The sequence below is a fragment of the Diceros bicornis genome, chromosome 9 (genome assembly GCF_020826845.1).
Source record: "Diceros bicornis minor isolate mBicDic1 chromosome 9, mDicBic1.mat.cur, whole genome shotgun sequence".
Taxonomy (NCBI): domain Eukaryota; kingdom Metazoa; phylum Chordata; class Mammalia; order Perissodactyla; family Rhinocerotidae; genus Diceros; species Diceros bicornis.
In genome coordinates, this window is record NC_080748.1 from 84,124,553 (window position 1) to 84,143,393 (window position 18,841).

Here is an 18,841-nt window from a genome sequence, read left to right on the forward strand (position 1 = left end):
TCACAGGAACTAGAGAGCAGAATTTTTTCTGCGTGCAGTGGCAAAGGCCATGAGTAACCTGAGCGTTCAGATGGATTCAAGGAGAGTAGTTTTAGCATGAAATCAAGGAGGTGCTAACGACAAGCAGACAGGAAACCACCAAATTGCTACGCAGGGTCTTTGGGGACTGTGGAGTGAACACAGGCTGAAGAGAGAAGAAGAGACCCAGCTGGAAGAACAGAATCTAACTCGACCCTGGAGGGACGGTCAGTGTTTTCAAACTGCCAAGCACATGAGATTACACGGTTATATCATCTAGAGATCACTGCCGAAGCAAGAATCATCAGCATCATATTTCACTCAGTTGCGCTAATCAAAGAAATGAGGAAGGGGTGCACTACTGAGGTGATGATGAAGAGATATTGCATATTTCTAGCAGCAATTCTGCCCTTTATCCTCCAATTGGTGGCATCAGAGTGGCTATGATAAATAAGTAACACTGGCTTCACCCAAATACTAGTACACCTAGTCAACCCAGATGCCAAAATGAATAAAGTCTGCCCAAGTCAACCCCAAAACTGGCTAAGTGATATTTAACCTGGGACTTCAAGTGGGACTAGCTATGACCTGCAACTCAGCTCAAAGACATTAGACTCTTGGATATGACGACGGTAATTTTAGGGTAAAATGGATGCAGAATATGATGAGAGCGCCATGAGCCAACGTTCATCTCTGAAGCTGACTACCGAGACCATCAATGGGTCAGAACCAAACTCCTCTAAAATCAATGCAGCGGGATCTTGATCCTTCACCTCATTACATCCTATAACACTCAGCATTCTCCTAAAGTTTATCAACTGGTTTCCAGTGAATGTTCCCAGGATCTATGAACCTTTGAAACACCACTCTTCGCTTCTTCATTTACAATTGGCTCTTTGGGGTAAACACATTTGTCGATTCCTACCTCACAAGACACCTCTAGAATGACAGTCATTATTTGCCCTTTTCATTAAAATTTTAAGATTTCAAGGATAGCAGACTTTGCAGATAATGCCTCCTTCTCTGTGCCTAATAGAAGCCCTCAGAACAATCCGACTAGGCAGGAACAGGCCACACCGTCACCTACAAGTTCCCAAACACCACACAGTGCATGCCAGTCTTGTAATTTAAAAATCATCTCCCAAATTGCTCTGATTTTATTTGTTCACAAGAGATGACACCCACGTTAGTGCATTATTGTAATTTGAGGGTAAAGCGGATGTATAAAAATTTTTTTTTCTAACAAGGAAGTAGTATTGTCCTTGATAAAAATCAGTAGGTATCATTTTTCTATTTTCTGCCTCCTAAACTGCACCTCCTGGCTCTGATGACTTTACTTCTACGTATCCTTGAAGTACACGCTGGTGTCTCTTTCTCACACGTGCATCTCGGGAGGCAGCACGGCAGGGTGCACAGATTCGGGGGCTGTACTTCTGGTTAGATTCCTGGCTCTGCCGCTCACGAGCTACGTGCCCTCTGACAGGTCACATACGTTCTTTCTGCCTCAGTCTCTCATCTATAAAAGGTTTTTAGGAAATATAAAGGCATTAATATTTGTACAACATTTAGAGCAGCATCCACCACACACCCACCATACACATTTGTATAGCATCCTGCTATACAAACATAGCAGGATCTATGTTTTGCAAAGTAAACAAAATCTTTTTGTGTTTTATTAACACATTTACTTTTTGTAAATTTTGTGACTTGGGGAGTATTATCTGGTTTCCAGAATAAAAATTTTAAAGTTAAAAGGTAGCAAAGTATTTCTAAGAGCCTCATATTTACTTATTGACCCCAAAACACCAGAAGTAGAGTGGCTTTAAGTTAAACTCAGAATCCACACAGAAAACATAACCTCAAGACGTGATTCATTTCATAAATAATGTATTTTATTTTATTGCATATGGCTATTAAGGAGAGCATCCACGATCAATACAGACTAAATACAATGCACTACTCTAGCTCCACTGATTCTTGTCTCCAGCAGCAGCACGTGGACCCTATATACAGCGTGTACAGTGGAAGACAGAGCAAGATAAGGTAAGTCTTCTGTCATATCACAATAGCAAGAAATATATTTAACATCTTGATATCCAGAAACAATACGTACCCAAAAAGAAAACACTGTTTAATAACTGTTAAAGTTTATATAGCAAAAAATATTTTAAATTTAAGGTAAGTCAGGCAAAATGTACAAAGACCCAATATACATTGTCAAGTTTTAGCAAACATAACATTTATACATTTTGGTTCCATTCTGTAAACTAAATTAAAAATGTAAATATTGCATATGCCTTTTTTTTCTGAAATGTACAGGATAGAGGACAATTTAGTATATTATCAACTTTTTATTTTGCTTGTTTCAAGTTGCAGTACGAACATGAACCATGTGTATAGTGGCATGACTACTCTAAGTATAGAGAACTACTTAAATACACGTCATACACTGTATTCAGCGGGGTCCATATTCAGTCCTATTGTACCCGGCGGAGTTACATAGCAAATACCACCCATTGATTCCCATTCCCAAAACTAAATCAAAACTTTAGGACATTTTATACATTTTAATAAAGTATATATATTATACACTGAAATTGACCTTCAAACTAACATTGTCTGGTCTATGCACTGTTGTGACGTGTACTTTTAGAAAAGTAAAAATTTAAAAATGTTCAGGGGGATCACTTTACATTCAACTTTGTCTTGCAATACAATCCTCTGTTCTAAAAGTTCAGCGTGGAAGCAGGAAGACTTTTGCATTGCCATTAAATATATTTTTAAGACATTGAATTTTTTGGTCTTCCTCTAAAAAAGCCTCATTTTATTAATGCATTATTCTATAGTGATATATATCTATATATTTATATATATTTTTCTCCAAAAAAAAAAAAAGAAAGAAAGCTCACATCTCCAATGAATTAGTGTAACCTTCACACGACTGTCAGAGAAGATAGGCATGGGGACGCACCCACGGGAGGGAAAGCTCCACAGCCTCCGTCACGTGTCAAGGGAGCAGCGAGATGACAGGACATTCTGCTGGTCGAGGGCAGCAGTTCTGGGTGATACTTGCAATAATTGCCACAACACTGATATTACTCTCAGAACACTGAAAACATCAAACAAGGCTAGACTTGTCAGGAACCTTTTCAACAAGTAACATGTACTGTGAGATGGTTTTCCTTCTTCTTTCTCTTTTTCCATTAATAACATGGAGGCTGGAATGCCTCTTTTGTGTTTCTTTCCTTTCCGTTTTTTTGTGTTGTTGTTGTTCTTCAGAGCAGCCTCACTGGCCGACATGATCACATTATAGTAAAGATAATACATTTTTTAAAAAACCTGCCAAACCCGTGACCGCTCTTGGATCGCCAGCGTGCCTGCGTGAATTTTTGGTTAAAGAAACGCAAGCTCAAGGTTAAGGACAGCAGAGACGTTTGAGCTTGTAAATAGGAGCAAAGGCTTTTGCAATTTGAAGTACCTACATGAACACCTACAGAGAGAAGATTCAACAAGTCTGTTAAAGGTAAAAAGAGATATTCACCCCCTTCCCAAACCCCTCCCCTCCCACCCCCACCTACCCAATACAGCTGATGATTTTCAAAAGTAGGTTGCTTTAGTTACATATAATAATTATTATTTATTAATCCACTTCAAAGTCCAATCTCAGATTTCATTTCCGTTGAGAAAAGTCAGCCCCACACTGGGCTCTGTCTGTGAGTAAGCAGGTACCGGGATGCGAGTCCCACAAGCAGCTGTGTACGGAGCCAGTTTAATAAGGCTGATGACCACACTGGAAACACATTCAGCACAGGAGGTCTTGCCGGCCCCCGACCACGCAAATCCAGCTTCACCTGGAACTGAGGTAGGACTGTGGTAGTTTTGAGTGTATGCCAGTAAATACCAGATTTTACCACTTTAAGGGGTATTGGTAGAATCTCCTAGCATGCTGAGGGATAAATTTGCTTTGCCAAAATGAAAGTAAGAAGAAATTAAGACACTGGCCCCCATTTAACAGGCCAATGAAAACATCCAATTTTCTTGAGAATGACTTCTTCAGCGAATTTTGTTAAAAAACAAAACACAACACAACACGAACAGCACAAGGAGGAATGCCCCCTACGGGAACAAGTGGGAGGCAGGCGTCCTCGCCTTGGTTCCATGTCCCACACAGTCACAGATGTTTCAAAACGTAGCCATTGCTCAGACCCAAAAGAAAATTGTAAGCAGCTTCAGATTAAAAAATGCTGAGCATCTTCTTTTAATGTTATTCTCTGACATGTGACGTTATCTGATAAAGCCAGACAGACCTTCACTCTGAAAAAGAAAGGAAAGGAGTCATGAGTGGCTGTCTCGAGAACAGAGCAATCTTTAGAGTGAGAGAAAAAGTCCCTCTCCACTCGCCCTTATGATCTGTGTCACTTTCATAAAGTGATGCACTTTGGGAAACAAACATTTCCTCATTCCGTTTTCCAGAAATAAGTTCGATGGGTCAACGCCCATTCGGTTTCCCTGGAAGCAGAACTACTAAGTTTATAGTAAGTGGCGAGGTCTTATGGTGAGGTTCGTATTTTCAATTTAAGAAAACTATTCACACATGCTTTTGTGAGTCATTCCGTTGAAGGAGCCATGGAAGGATGACGCTACTCTTCAAAGAGAGCAGCTGTGCGACCTGGCCACGGCCCCTGGAACTGCCCAGGCCTCGGTTCTTCGTGTGGACTGTGGGAAAAACCACTGCCTTCTTCACAGGGCTGCCGAGATGAACACATGACACGTGTTCAGGTGCGCTGTAAACTGCACTGATTATGCAAATGTGTATCATAGTAAGAAGTGGGAGAAGTAATGAGGGCACACTGCTGCCCTCAGAAAACCTTTCCAACTGGATAATCTGTCCTATTCCTAAAACGACCCAAGATTTCAGAAGCTCCTCTGGCAGCATGCAGATTGTCACACACCCTCCTCATCTGCCTGCCTCCCCGTGGTCCAGATGAAGCAGTCTACTCTGGAGCTAAGCTCGGTGAGGACTTGGCATTAGGACCCCGGACCTGCTCTAATTGCTTCCTCCCCTCCAGGCTGAAGGATCAAACTTCCTTAACCTTTTCCCAATTTCCAACGTTTTCAGCATATTTTTACTTGACGTGTTCCTTGTTCCAGGGACCTACCAACTTGGGAGACTTTGACATTTCATAGCATATTGCCTTTTTTTTTAAAGCTTCTTGGCTTTTTAACAAAAATGCCAAGTTGTCCATTTTCATCACTCTCCACAGTAGTAGATACTCGATCACTCCTGAGCAAGGGTCACGCCCTGTCTTCCTACCTCTGCGGCTGTGTTTACGTGACCTGCAATTCTGAATACTCCTAGAGAATTATTTAGAATTCTAATCCTCGAGTCACCCCACTCCCTGGTTGACTTTTTTGTGAATCTAATTCTTTTCTGTTCATCTTGAGTTCATAGGACTGATCCCAGCAAGAGAAAAACTTCCAGTGTGTCCTGCAGCCGAGTGTGAGTGCAACCACGTGGCTCTGCACACCCGGCGGTCCCCTGGTACAAACTCAGGTGCCGCGTGGTGTGTAGAGCCAGAAAACGGAAGCCTGTATAGACACAGCGCTGTCAACGTACAATGGATAAATTGTATCTTTTTATGACTTTCTTTTTTTTGGAGGAAGACTGGCCCTGGGCTAACATCTGTTGCCAATCTTCTTCTTCCTCTTTTTTCTCCCCAAAGCCCCAGTGCATAGTTGTGTATCATAGTTGTAGAGCTATAGCTCTTCTACACGGGATGCCACCTCAGCATGGCTTGATGAGCGGTGAGTCTGTCTGTGCCCAGGATCTGAAACAGCGAACGCCAGGCCACCGAAGTGGAACTCGAGAACTTAACCGCTACACCACAGGGCCCGCCCCTCATGACAGTTTTTAAACGTTCCCTACGATGTGACAATTTGAGGCAGCGTACTTCATCTCACTATTTTTAAAAAGCCTTACATCCTTTAAAAAGTTTAACAGGTAAACTATTCTGCAAATGAAACTTAACAGAAAACAGAGTCCAAAATCTCCTCAGGAAAGATGTGTCCTCCACTATTTCATTCATTACTGTTGTGATTTCCAGTCTAAGAGACCAGTGAGAACTTGAACGTTTTCATCCCTTAAAAAGTAAGCCTTTGCTAAAATCCACCAGGATTTGCGTCTCACCCTAAAATGAGTTTGCATTTTGTCACCAGGGCCCTGATTGTGAGACGAATCCAACGGCCACCCCAGAGTGGGACTGTGGATCCACTTAGAGAAGGATTTCTATTCATAGTTTATTTTATTTTTACACTAATGATAAGCTAAATGTGGCTAAATTGTCTTGTGTTAACTCTAAACTCATTGTCTTAAAAACAGCTAAGCAAGTTAAGTTCTTTAATTCCTCAAACTTAAACACATAGTCATATAAATGGGGGTTAATTATTGCTGAAAAACTTACTTTCCAAATTTCCATTTGCAAATTCATGGGGCCACACAAAGATTCACTCTGTTTTTAAGGATGCTTCATTGCTATGAAACAGCTCCTATCATCAGGTCTGTGTGAGCTCTAATCAAGCTGAACGTGTAATTTTATTTTTTGAAGTATGATACTATTATCAGAACCTTAATTTCTAAGCATTAGCATTAAGAAAGAAAAGAGCTGATAAAAGGCAAGGATATAACTCATCCACGCATTTATTCACGCACTGACCTTTCAATGCTCTTTTTTTTTAAATTCTACTCTGGTGCAGGGCCTCATTGAGGCACACGGGATATTCGTGAGTAAGAGAGAGTTCCCACCAGAATGCGAGTCATAGGACTGCTATTCTCTTGGAAGGGAGTGAAAGCAGCCCTTCGAATGTGCCCAGCTCTCTGCAAACACCTGGATGCTGACAGACCACCGGGCTGCGGGTACCAGCCAAGTGAGAAAGCTACCACAGAGGTGCCACAGAAGTGAAGGCGGCAGCAACCCAGTGACCCGATCCCATGTCAGGACAGTAGGGAACACAATTCCCCAGGATGCCGAGACCATGGGCCGAGCAGCCCCAGCCTCTATGGAAAGAAAGGAGCAGGGACATGATCCTCCACGGGGACCAGGGAGAGCCACCGGTGACTGGGGGAGGAGGCTGACCACACACACACACAAGTGCCATCACAGGGAGAGGAACCTGTCCATGGCACGTGGGAAGGATGCGAGCAGGCTTAGGCCAGGGGTACCAGAAAGAGGACGGCCACCAGCTCAGAGACAGACATCTAGGCACAACGTACGCTGTGCTTCAAACACAGTTTTAAATTTATAGACGTGCACTAGAGCAAAAGCAACGTGGACGCGACCTGTCTCCTACTGGGTTAAATAACACCTGTTTTCCAGGGATGCCTCCTGTCACAGCAGGGACAGACTGAGACCTGAGGCCTCCCCACGGCCGTGGTACGTCAGGCCAAGCACCGAGCAGCCTGCGCTGACACACCTGCGTTTAGCACCGACTGGCCTGAGATCGTCCCCCACGTGCTGAGCCGGGTCGGGAGCCAGTTCGAGGTCTCAGAAGTACCCACGCCAAAAGTGAACAGAACTAGCCACCGACCAGAAACCCTCCGAGTTGAGGCGCAAAAGAAGGGGAGCCAGAAAAAGGCGGGGAGACCCTAGGATGGGTCGAGATGACCTGCTGAGCAAAAGGTTTTGGACAATGAAACGTAAACACTAGGAACGCACTAGAGAAAAGGGATCTGCTTTAGAGCCCTAACTATAGTCTTGAATCTGTTACAGACAGAGGGCTGAGACAGAAGCCGTCTGCCTCACCTGAGATATGAACACCCTTTCCAGTGTGAGCCGGCTGTGACAACCTGGCACACGTGCTCGCCAGGGCTCCGGACTCGGACCACTAGGAGGGAACCCGCCCAAGGAAGGGTGTGGTCGGAAGGAGGCCTGGAGGGCTCAAAGGATCAGCGCACCACCACTGGGGCTCAAGCAGACGCTCTGCAGTCAGGCAGGGCACCCCGAGTCAGACCCCCGGTCCTGCGGCCACCTGGAAACCACACCCTCGGTGGCACTCCCCATCCCCAGGAGGAAGGGGAAGGAGGCAGGAGCTGGAACCTAGGACTGTGCACACACATCTGCCTTTTAATTTACTCACTTTTCAAGTAAGTTATCCTTCCCCTGAAAATTAGTCTGGTTCATGCAGACTAGAAAAAAAGTCCTCTAATACCACTAACCTGGCATCCTCAACCTTTAAATATTTATGCTTCCTAAAGACGAGATTCCAGCAAAATTTTACTTATTTTATGTATGTTAATTCCACTAGAAGCAAAGAACAAATTACTAATTTTATGATCACTCCACAATGAATATTCATTAAGATGAGAGACGTTCTTTGAACTCATTAGACCAGCGGCGAAACAAAAAAGAAATAAGGCAAGAATCATGTGTTGCTCATGAATGCAATTATAGAACACCGTACACCGATTCTGCTCTTAGATGTAACGCATCTAAAAATAACTTAAACTTACTGATACAGAGTGAATTTGTCACATAATTACACACCATACTATTCTGTAGCTTAGGCACTGCTTTGTAAAGAAACCCATTCACAGAAGCATCAATTGACAGTTACTAGATAAAATAATAAAATTCAGCAAAAAGATTAAAGTTGTTCCATATGACAAGTCACACAGGCCAGCCATCCTCTTCTTTTTCCCACTCTGTCACATACGACAAACGACATTCACTTGAGGGATACAGCCCCACGTGTCAGTTACCATAATTCCCTGGGGATTAGCAATAACTCCACCCCTTTTCTCTTCCATTTAAAAGAGTAATCAGAAGGCAAACGAGCAAGCGTGCTGTTATTAAGGCCTCACCTTCAATCTGCTCTACTTCACAAAAAAAAGGAAGAGAGAAAACAGACAAATCACAAATGACCAAAGCTTTGTCATTAAAACACGTGGGAAAGCTCCCTTGCCACGGACGGCACAAATGTCAAAACTGACATGTCACGCCACGTGAGCTGGGCTCCACGATTCCAGCTACGTTAGTGGAAAATACAGTGAGCATCCGGTCTAGAACGTTTCAGAATAAGTTGGGTAAATCTGCTCTGGCAAATAAATTCAAGCAGCATTTCAGATACACATTCGGATGCACTACTTTTTCATTATAATTTCTCATGAGAATTTGGATTTAGACGTGTTTGACTTCATGGTCCTATTTCAGTGTTCAGAATTTAGGACATAAACCTGGGTCGTGGCAACTCTGACCACAAAGGCCCTGGTTCTCCTTGTGCCTTGTGGGTTCTATGTAGACCCCACGTAGGACTCCACAGAGGCCGCCATGAGGAGTCCAATGTAGAGTTTCATGTGGAGCCCTATGTAGATAAAGTCCCATGTAGAGCCCCACGTACAGTCCCATGTAGGGGTCCAAGCAGAGCCCCATGTATAGTCCCATGTAGAGCTCCACATAGAGCCCCACATACAGTCCCACGCAGGGCTCCACATAGAGCTCCATAGTCAGCTCCATGTAGGGCTCCATCTCCATCCCCCTGTGAAGCCCAGTGCAGACTTTCATGTGGAGCCCTATGTAGCTCGAGTCCCACAGAGGGCCCCACAGCACAGCTTTGGGGAACAGAGTCTCACAGGCCTTGGGTGAGCAGCACTGGACCAAACAGAGTGCAACTCCATTTACTGGGTAAAAACGAAGATTTCCAGGCATATCTGAATGAGAAGTGCTGCAGTATTGATTTGCACGACAAAATGAATCAATATACTTCCTAAAACTAAAATTTATATTTCTAGTAGCAACTGTGATTAAGCAAGAAATAAACTCTCTGGTGAGCCCTTCAGGCTTATTTAGATCTTTTATGGTAAACACAGCATTACAGGAGAAAATAAACTTTTCAGTTACATGAGAAATTCCTAGAAAAATAAACCTGATAATTCAGTATCTCTTTACTTTACTAAAAGCAAAACACTCTTAGAATATACCAAAAAAAAAAAAAGTAAGGTTGGGTGTGATAACAAACAAGCCAGAAATTCTAAGAAAAACGGTTACTTGAACTTTCCTTTTAAATTAGGAAAAAAATCACTTAAAAGGAAAACAGGGAAAAGTTCCCAGGACTAAAAGGGGCAGTAAATTACCTTCCCAACCCTACTTGTGAAAGATTTAAAACTTTCTTTTATATGAGCTCATCATTTCCACTGACAATTAAAATCATTTCATTCTAAATGCTTGTTATTAAAGAAGTTTCCTAGCATCAAGTCGTAACTTGATGTTGATGACACAACACGAAACAAGATGAGACAATCTAGTTTTCGTATAAGGCTGGGGTTAATAAAAGGTACCTCTGCTTCTTCAGCTCCTGTTTAATCCTTCACATAAGACCTTGTCCTAATCACCAAAGACCAGAGCTATCGGGGTCCCAGACTGTTAACCATCACACTTCCAATCCACAGTCACAGTCACCCACAGCAACCTGTAGTCATCTTACAGTGCACAGCCTCAGCTGACTTTAAGTCATAATACTTAAGTTTCTTTTCTGTGCTTGCTATTGAAAAGCCTGACATGGGCATCCTATAATCTATTCTTCTATGGCAAGTTTTCCACCATACGTGCAGCATCGTCCAACACCACAGGAGAAATATTATTGATTATTCTCCAGCACAAACACCCGAGAGGCAAAAATGACCCCTGAATTGCTGGTGGATCCTTCTCTTAAATCATGAAGTGTCAGACCATTCCAGGTCAAGACCCGATGAGGGAGCATCAGTGACCTGCCCGAAGCCTCACAGCTTGTCAGCAGGAAAGGAGAGTTCCTACCCTCCCCTAGAATTTTCCCCACTGCTCCATTTGGGGCCATTACTGTCCATATCTGCAAAGAACGAGAGAGGGGTGGGCCTGGGGGAGGAGTGCGAGGAGGTCTGGAGCTTTCGCTTGGGCCCCAGAGTTTAAACTTTTACCCAGTACCATCAGCTCTTTATGAAACCCTCCCCAAGGACACCAAACACTGCACAGACGACGGATTTGTGCTTCATGCATCTGCCTGCCCTGCTGGTTGAGGAGCTAGACGGTGCCTGTCCCCAGCATCTGGCACGACACTTGTTAGGTCCTTTATAAAGCTTCGCGGAGTTAAACTGAAATGAAAACCCATGCAGTTTACGCCATTTCTCATAGGCAGAAAGGCTAAACAAAATCTTCTAATGGAGCACACATTTTAGAAACGTCTGAGGCCCAAGAGAAAAGAAAACCCTTTTCACCTCACATGAGAGTGGCGTTCTAAGACAGAAGTCAGTAAAGTACAGCCAAATCTGGCCCATTGCCTGTTTTGTAAATAAAGTTTTATTGGAACACAGCCACGCTCATTCATTCTGCATCTGCACTTAAATAGTAGAGTTGAGTGGCTATGAGGGAGACTGTATGCCCCAGGACTTAAGGAAGACAAGGAAAAGAAAGAAGAGCAAATTTGTCAAAATAACACCAATATTACCATCTGTGTTACACCTGGAGACTAACTGATATCCCCTTCGAAAATTATCTGCAGGCTTACGTACTCTAGAAATGCAATACTATCTACTAAGAACTGTGCTATCCTGTTACAGACTCTACTGAAAATGCGGAAGCAAGTCATAAAATCATTTATGAAGCCAGCCACTTTTGGAATTAATTTCCCTTACCTATGGCTCTTCTATTTGACTTTTCAAGCACAATACAAAAGTACTGAATAAAATAATCATATTATATCATGATTACTACTAAATATATAGTACTACTCTTTCAACGTTAACCTAAATATGTTTTTCCTATGAAATTAGAGAATGTAGAATAACAATTTATTCAAGATGTATCCATCCCCAAATATCCTGTTCTAGATCATCATTTCAAATGAACCTTTCTTTCCTTCAAATATTTAAATATTTAAGAGTTGGTATTGGATTTTTTTAGTATTATGATTCAATTCCTTTTTGTTTTTATTATTGAAATTGAAATAAGCATTTTCTGGAAGTCTGAAATTATGCCAAATACAACTCAAATCCCCACTATAATATCATTGAATAGGAAACATATTTATGAGTATAGTTAAAAAGCATACCTTCGGGATTCTAAACTATACTCTGGTTTTCACATTTAACAATAATGCAGTAATTTGGAAATGTATTAAAAATAGGGTATATGAAGCACTTGTCTTTCATTACACGAAAAAAAGGAAAAAGAAAAGATTAAAGAAAAAAAAAGGGGGGAAACTATGTAATGCCCCCACCCCGACCCCGCAAAGCCCGGCTAGTGACCGGGTCTCCATCCTTCTATACACCAGGCTTGCACTGGGCAAAAACACACGGTGGCCTGAGCAGCCTCTGCTTCTAAACAGTAGGTAAACTCCCTCCCATCCATAACATCTACATAATACAGGATGCCAGCTTTTCTCCTGGGGGAAAGAATGTATCTAACTTGAAAGCCCTTATGTGAATGGGCACCTGGGCTTTAGGTGGAGAATCTAGAGTAAGGTCAAGGCTGAGGGTCAGGCCCCACTCAGGAATGGAGCGGTGCGCTCTCTGCCCAGGCTCAGGTCAGAGGACTCCTTCCCACCATTAGCCATCTCAGAAGCAGTCCTGGGAGCTTAGGAATGACTCAGGGCAAGCCGGCCCCACGCCGCCTTAGAACCACATGCCATTCCCATGCCTCAACTCGACGTGGGTGTAGACGGCCACTGGCCCCACCAGAGTCGGAGTCCTGGGGCTCAGGAGCCAGCACTTACCAACCTGCTCCCTCTTATGAAAATAGGGACATGATCCATTAATGGCCTGAATTCCTCACTGGGCCGTTGCGAAACTACCAAATGAGATTTTATGTATAAAATTTATAAATAAATAATACAAACAAAATATATAAGTTTTTTTCACATAAGAGACGCGCATGCTAGTAGCACGATGTGCATCTTGGGGCTGGATCCCCGTGCTTTCTTCGCGCACCTTCAAATGCTGTAGGCATGTGGCCACAGGTTTTGTTTTGGACTACAAAGGCTTCTGAAACCCAGCAGCCCTTCCATGCCCTGGGAAGCCTGACTCCTCCCCACCTCGCAGGCTAATTTGCGCAGCCACAGCCGCGGCACCTCTGAGCACATTTGCCATCACAGCTTTTTCTTCATTCAAAATTATATCCACGGATGACATCACAAACAATTACAACTTCAAGCAGCAAATAAACAACTGATGAATGCACAAAAACAACGGCAAATAGCTCCCGGAATAAAACGAATAAACTTGTTTTAATTGGATAGAAGCAGAACAGAAGCAGAATTGTTTTTCAGGGGGTAACTCTAGGCCATCTGAAGCTAATAGTTCTCAAAGGCTGCACAGAGCGCCTTGCCTGGCTGCTTTCTTCACGCCCTGTGGATGGGACAAAACACCCGAGAGGGGCTACATGTGTCCCTTCGTAGGCAGCTGCACCAGCAGAGAATTCACAACCCCTCTGTACGTCCCACATGCCCAACAAGCATAATGCGTTGTCTGCTAGCTGGGCTCCGGCTAGTTGGGGCTGAGGGGCAGCATTTCTGCTCTCTCCGGTTTATACACGAAGGTGCACCAAAATGTAGATCGACATTTAAATTCCTGCTGCAGATGAGAGAGTTCATCCAAATGAAGTACTATTTATTGAAATTTCAGTAATGAAAAATGGAAAATGCTAAGTTACAAACCATCTTTATAAAGTTGATTTACTAAAAAATAAAATAAAGTAAGACAGTAGCAGCTGATGGCCAGGCCCTCCCAGGGAAGCAGAGTCCGAGGAAACTGTGGCTCCTCCCCAGCCAGCCTGCAGACCACCCACCCTCAGCCCCAGCTACACAGGCAGACCGCGCACGGCTCAGGTCAGGTTCCGGCGCATGCTCGTTCAGCCCAAATGCCGACGCGGCTCCAAGCTGTCACTCAAAACTTGAGTGTCAGCAGAGTCAACCTGCTGAGGAGCAGCTTCCCCAGCCTTGGCAGAACCTGCACTGGCAGGATCTGGTAGACTTTTTCCATGTTCATTTGCGGGGAGGGACCTCACACACCAGGCGCCCTGGACCCCGGGGTTTTCAAAGGCCCCTGGGGAGATCTGCAAGAGCAGGCAGGTTGGAAGCCTTGGCCCCCCAGCCCTCCTGGAGAGCCCAGGGCCGCCAACTGCTAGACTCGGAGCAAGGAAGGGCACCCGCTGCTGCCCCAGGTGGGGAGGTGTTCACGCCCAGGGACGGAGGGGACCCGGCCGTCCAGACGGGGACACACTGGGGACACTGCTGACACACACATGATCACAAACATGTCTCCCAGCCTTCTCTCTTCCCTAGCGAGAAGAAAGCAGAGGGAAGGAACAAACTTCCCAGCCACAGAAAGACACTGTTCCCAAACTGCCGCAGGCTTGGAACCGGGGAAATGATCGATTCAGTAGGAAGCGGACATTCCTTAGGTTAGAAGCTGACTGACGCGGTCACATTTGCAGGTTCCTCAGAGCGGGGCAAGAGTCCTTTCAGACTTTTAAGAGTGGATTTTAAAGAGTCGTGCCTGCCTAACCACCTCTGTAGCCGTAACCAAAGCGACAGAACCCAGACGGCGCGGGCGCGCTCTCGACGTGCGGTGACTCCGTCCCCCCTCCCGGGAGGGCAGCGCGCAGACAGCGACGGTCCGTCCGGGGGAGTCACCTCCACCGCCTCACATTTAGCAGCTGTGTGACTTTGTGACCCTCAGTACACAGGAATTAGTATAAAATAACTGTTATTCTCTCAATTTTCCTTAGAGAGCAGCAGGCCATTCTTCCTTTCTACCTGTGGTGTTGAACTGAACACGGATGGGACCTGGGCTTCAGAGCCGCCCGAAGAGTCAGAGAGAGAGTGAACTTGCTCCAATCTGAAACCACTTTGCCCGGATCTGACAAGACTCCGAGTGATTCAACTTATGTGCAATCTATGTGAGCATCTGCTTGTAGGGCCGAGTGTGAGAGGCACAGGGGGGACAGGGAAGCCCCCGCCTGAGCGTCCCCACAAAGGCCTCTTGACGTGCAGACACACAGCTGCCTGTCCCTACCACTTCCTGCCACGATTCCTGATACACCAACTTCTCCAGAACTACTTTAGAACCAGAGGAAGCAAGGAGGTCCGCAAACATAAACATGTTTTCTAAAACATACACTTGACAGTAAAAGGTTAAATTTCACATTTCTGGTCTGGAAGAGGACATAGCAACCCCTTATTGGAAGGAATAACTATTGATACAGTTAAACAAATAACGAGGACGTGGTCATCACTCTTCTCTTACTAAAATGGATTAGCTTCTCAAGACATTTTACGTACATCATCACTTTTTTTTTACCTATTTCAGAAAAAATAAGTAAAACTGAGCCTAAATTCTCAAGACAGACCTAACCACTACGTCAAGTTCTTAAAATTATACAAGCTACACACAACTGCACACAGGCCGTTTAGTGAAAGTGGGTCCTCCTCACAGACGGGGGAGGGGGTCTTGCACACGCACCAGCCTTTCTCAAGCGTTTACATGGGTAGCTCCCAACTCACTCCGCTGGCGCCTTCCTGTGAAGGCGGAATCTCTGTGAAATGTAGGGAATAAGAAACTATCTATCCTTCAGCGGAATCTCTGTGAAATGTAGGGAATAAGAAACTATCTATCCTTTTCGTTTCCCCATCAGCTGAAAAATGAACTCCACTAGTGGCAGCGCCGGAGCGCGGTGTCCCCTGCAGGGGTGGAGCATTCGGGACGCCCGGCGCAGGGGGTAGGAGGAAGCGGCCACACACGTCCCAGGCGCAGTGCCAAGGGGTCACGGGGGTCTGTCCAGGGACAGGGCCTTTTTCTCCCAAACGAAGGCACCGTGTTACCTAGAAGACACAGAACCAGGCAGCGGCAGGCGAGCCAGGGCAGCGCCCCCTACAGGCCCCGGGCCAGGTCTCTCTACCCTCCGTGCCTCCTTTAAAAAGTAAGGATAAGGGGCGTGCCCGGTGGCACAAGCGGTTGGGTACTTGCTCTTCTGCTGCGGCCCGGGGTTCACAGGTTCAGATCCCTGGCACACACCAACGCACCGCTTGTCAAGCCGTGCTGTGGTGGCGTCCCACATAAAGTAGAGGAAAATGGGCATGGATGTTAGCCCAGGGCCAGTCTTGCTCAAGAAAAAAGGGGAGGATTGGCAGATGTTAGCACAGGGCTGATCTTCCTCACAAAAAAAAAAGAAAGAAAAAGTAAGGATAATAACAAGAACTTACCCTCCAAGGAGGTTCTCAGGATTAAACACCATTTAAAAATGTTTTATAAATTACAAAGTGCTTTTCAAGGATGTCTGTTTCATCAAGTATGTCATTCTGTGACTAGACACTTGTGTTCGGATTGTCTTGTCTATCTTGTGAAAATTTCTCGCCAGCTTCCCTACTTCAATTACATCCCAGCGTCTCCATTTCACTAGAACTCTTAGGTCTTTTCACATCTTACACACCAATTTTGAGAAAGAAACTCAAGAGTTGACATATACCTCACTAAAAAAAAAAAAAGCATTATGACAGAATTAGATGACTCCAACAGAAAAATCTGAAAATGCTCTACACATTGTTCCAAAGACACTATATTTCCCTTTTACATTGTTAAATATGAACTAGAATCTTTACCATGGCTGACCAGGCTCTCTACCCGTCAGGGCCCCTGGTTACCTCCTTCATGTCACCGACTACTCTCTCCCTACTCCCTCTTGGTCAGCCACACTGGTCTACTTCTTATTCTGGAAAACATCAGTAATCTTCTGCCCCAGGGCCTTTGCACATCTATCCATTCCCTTTGCCCATATGGATTCTCCCTCTAAACATCTACAAGACTGGCTTCCTCACCACCTTCAGGTTGTCACCTTCTCCCTCCCACCCTTCACTGCTTTATTTCCTGGAGCATTTGCTTCCAAAGACAATACTTCATGTTCCCACCACATTTCAAAACTAAGTTTATTTCCTAGGTTTCAAAGGTAGATGTGAAGACTCAGGACCTTCTGTTTCTTCTTTTTAGCTTGGAAACCAAACCTGTTTCTTTCTAGCCTGTATTTTACTATTTTTCAAATGGGTAAAATATTTTTAAAGTATTCAACATGTAACAACTGATGTCTTTGTAGTGAAAAAGTATGAAAACTTAACCATTTGGTTAAATGTGAAAGTTGAAGGAAGATCTAACCTCTTCTGCCTCTGTCCCTCCTGCCCCACAAGCCCATCTTTCTACCTTCCCTCCCAAGCAGCCCTTAAGTGAAGTTCCTGTCGTCTTTTTGTTTGTTTGTTTGTTTTCTGGAAAGAACAGTTAAAAGGTGGTAAAGCTAAAAACGACAGGAAACTCACCTGGAACTGACTCCCACATCGGCCCGATGGGCTGGTGACGCAGAGCCGCCCCGCCAGGTGGGGCTGCCCTCCTCCACTACAGCGGCCACCGCACGGAGGACAGGGGTCCAGCGGGGGGTTCTCAGAGCAGGAGGCACTAAGGGCTGGGGGGCTGCTGGCCAGGGGGCCTCCTCTGCACAGAGGGGGAGGGGGCTTTGCTGGACGGGTCATGGATGTCTAAAAAGGATGGACACGCTTTAAAAATGGTTCCATGCCACCTGCACGCCATTACATGTGGGTCTTAAGAAAACACAACTCTATTTGGAAATTATTAGGACAATGAAAGAAAGTTAAGCAATTTGAAGCACAAAATATAAAAAGAACTATGATTATATTAAATGTGGGTGATTTTTGAGAAAAATTTTAACTAAAATCTAAACATTGACTTTTACGGAAGGGCACGCTGTGTGAAAGCAGCAGCGCTGAACACACTTGTGCTTCCTCACGTGTGCAGCTATGAATGGGCAGGGAGGGTGATGAAAGACGAGATAAGTTCACAGACAGAATTCCTGTCACCCGGATTAAAGGGGGAGTAGCTTTTTAAGCAACACCTGAGGGTGAGCGGGGAAGAATCAGAAGGCGCAGAAGGGACCAATGACCTAGCACTGGGGAGTTTCTGGAACACGAGCAGTGACAACAAAGACGGCACAAAGAGAATTACCAGGATCTTGATGAGGCAAGGCCGCCAAGCGGTCAGAGCAAGCTACATCTAGGAGCAACGACCCAGGCAAAATCAAACCTAGGGTTTCTCAGGGAAGAAAACTGACCGGGAATTTCCACCTCAGGGGATGCACCCCAAGTGTGCAGGGGGAGGGGGCTAGAGTTTGAGTGATTCCATCAGAATTTTCCGCCAAGGGCACCCAGAGTCCCAGCAGCGACATCCCATTCTTTGTCATTGGCCAAGAATGCCGGAGCATGGGCACCTACTGAGGTGTTCACCGTGGCTGCCCAGAAACAGCAGTGGGTGCCGTCCAACGGGACGACGAAGGCGCCAGTGCACAGAGGCTGGTCTCCGATCTCCCCTGTATCTCCCAGAACATCGACTCCCGAGTTGGTACACACTGAACTCGAGACAGATTGATTGGCTTAACTGTCTTCCAGCTTCAGGAAACGGCTGAAGACCCGACGAATTCTGAACACTCCAGCTCAAACACACAGACTGGAGTCGTGAAGATGTATGCTTATGACCCAGAGTTATTCTAGGAACTTAATTAAATGCTCCATGCAGGGGAAACCTGGCCATTGGTTACCTGCAGTGGTTATTTCACTTGGAACTAAGACGACTAATAAACCAGCACCACTGATAAGGTATACTGCAAACAAGGATAAGTCCTCCTGCACCTTTCAAATTTTGATATGACTCTAAATACCAAACTGGCATTATATTTGGAAGCTGCATAAACTTTAAACTAAAAAAATGCTCATTAAAAAAATTTCTCAAAATAAATAAAATCTAAAG

The 18,841-nt window shown here is 44.8% G+C and overlaps 1 protein-coding gene across 1 annotated transcript in view; it reads right to left on the bottom strand.

Moving 5' to 3' along the window:
• Window positions 1-1,888: 1,888 nt before the first annotated feature.
• IRS2 (insulin receptor substrate 2) overlaps window positions 1,889-18,841 on the bottom strand; it is a 31,369-nt gene continuing 14,416 nt past the window's right edge. Inside the window, exon 2 of the mRNA XM_058548473.1 lies at window positions 1,889-4,332. Coding sequence (XP_058404456.1) covers window positions 4,328-4,332 — 5 coding nt within the window. The 3' untranslated portion in view covers window positions 1,889-4,327. The remainder of the gene's footprint in view (window positions 4,333-18,841) is intronic.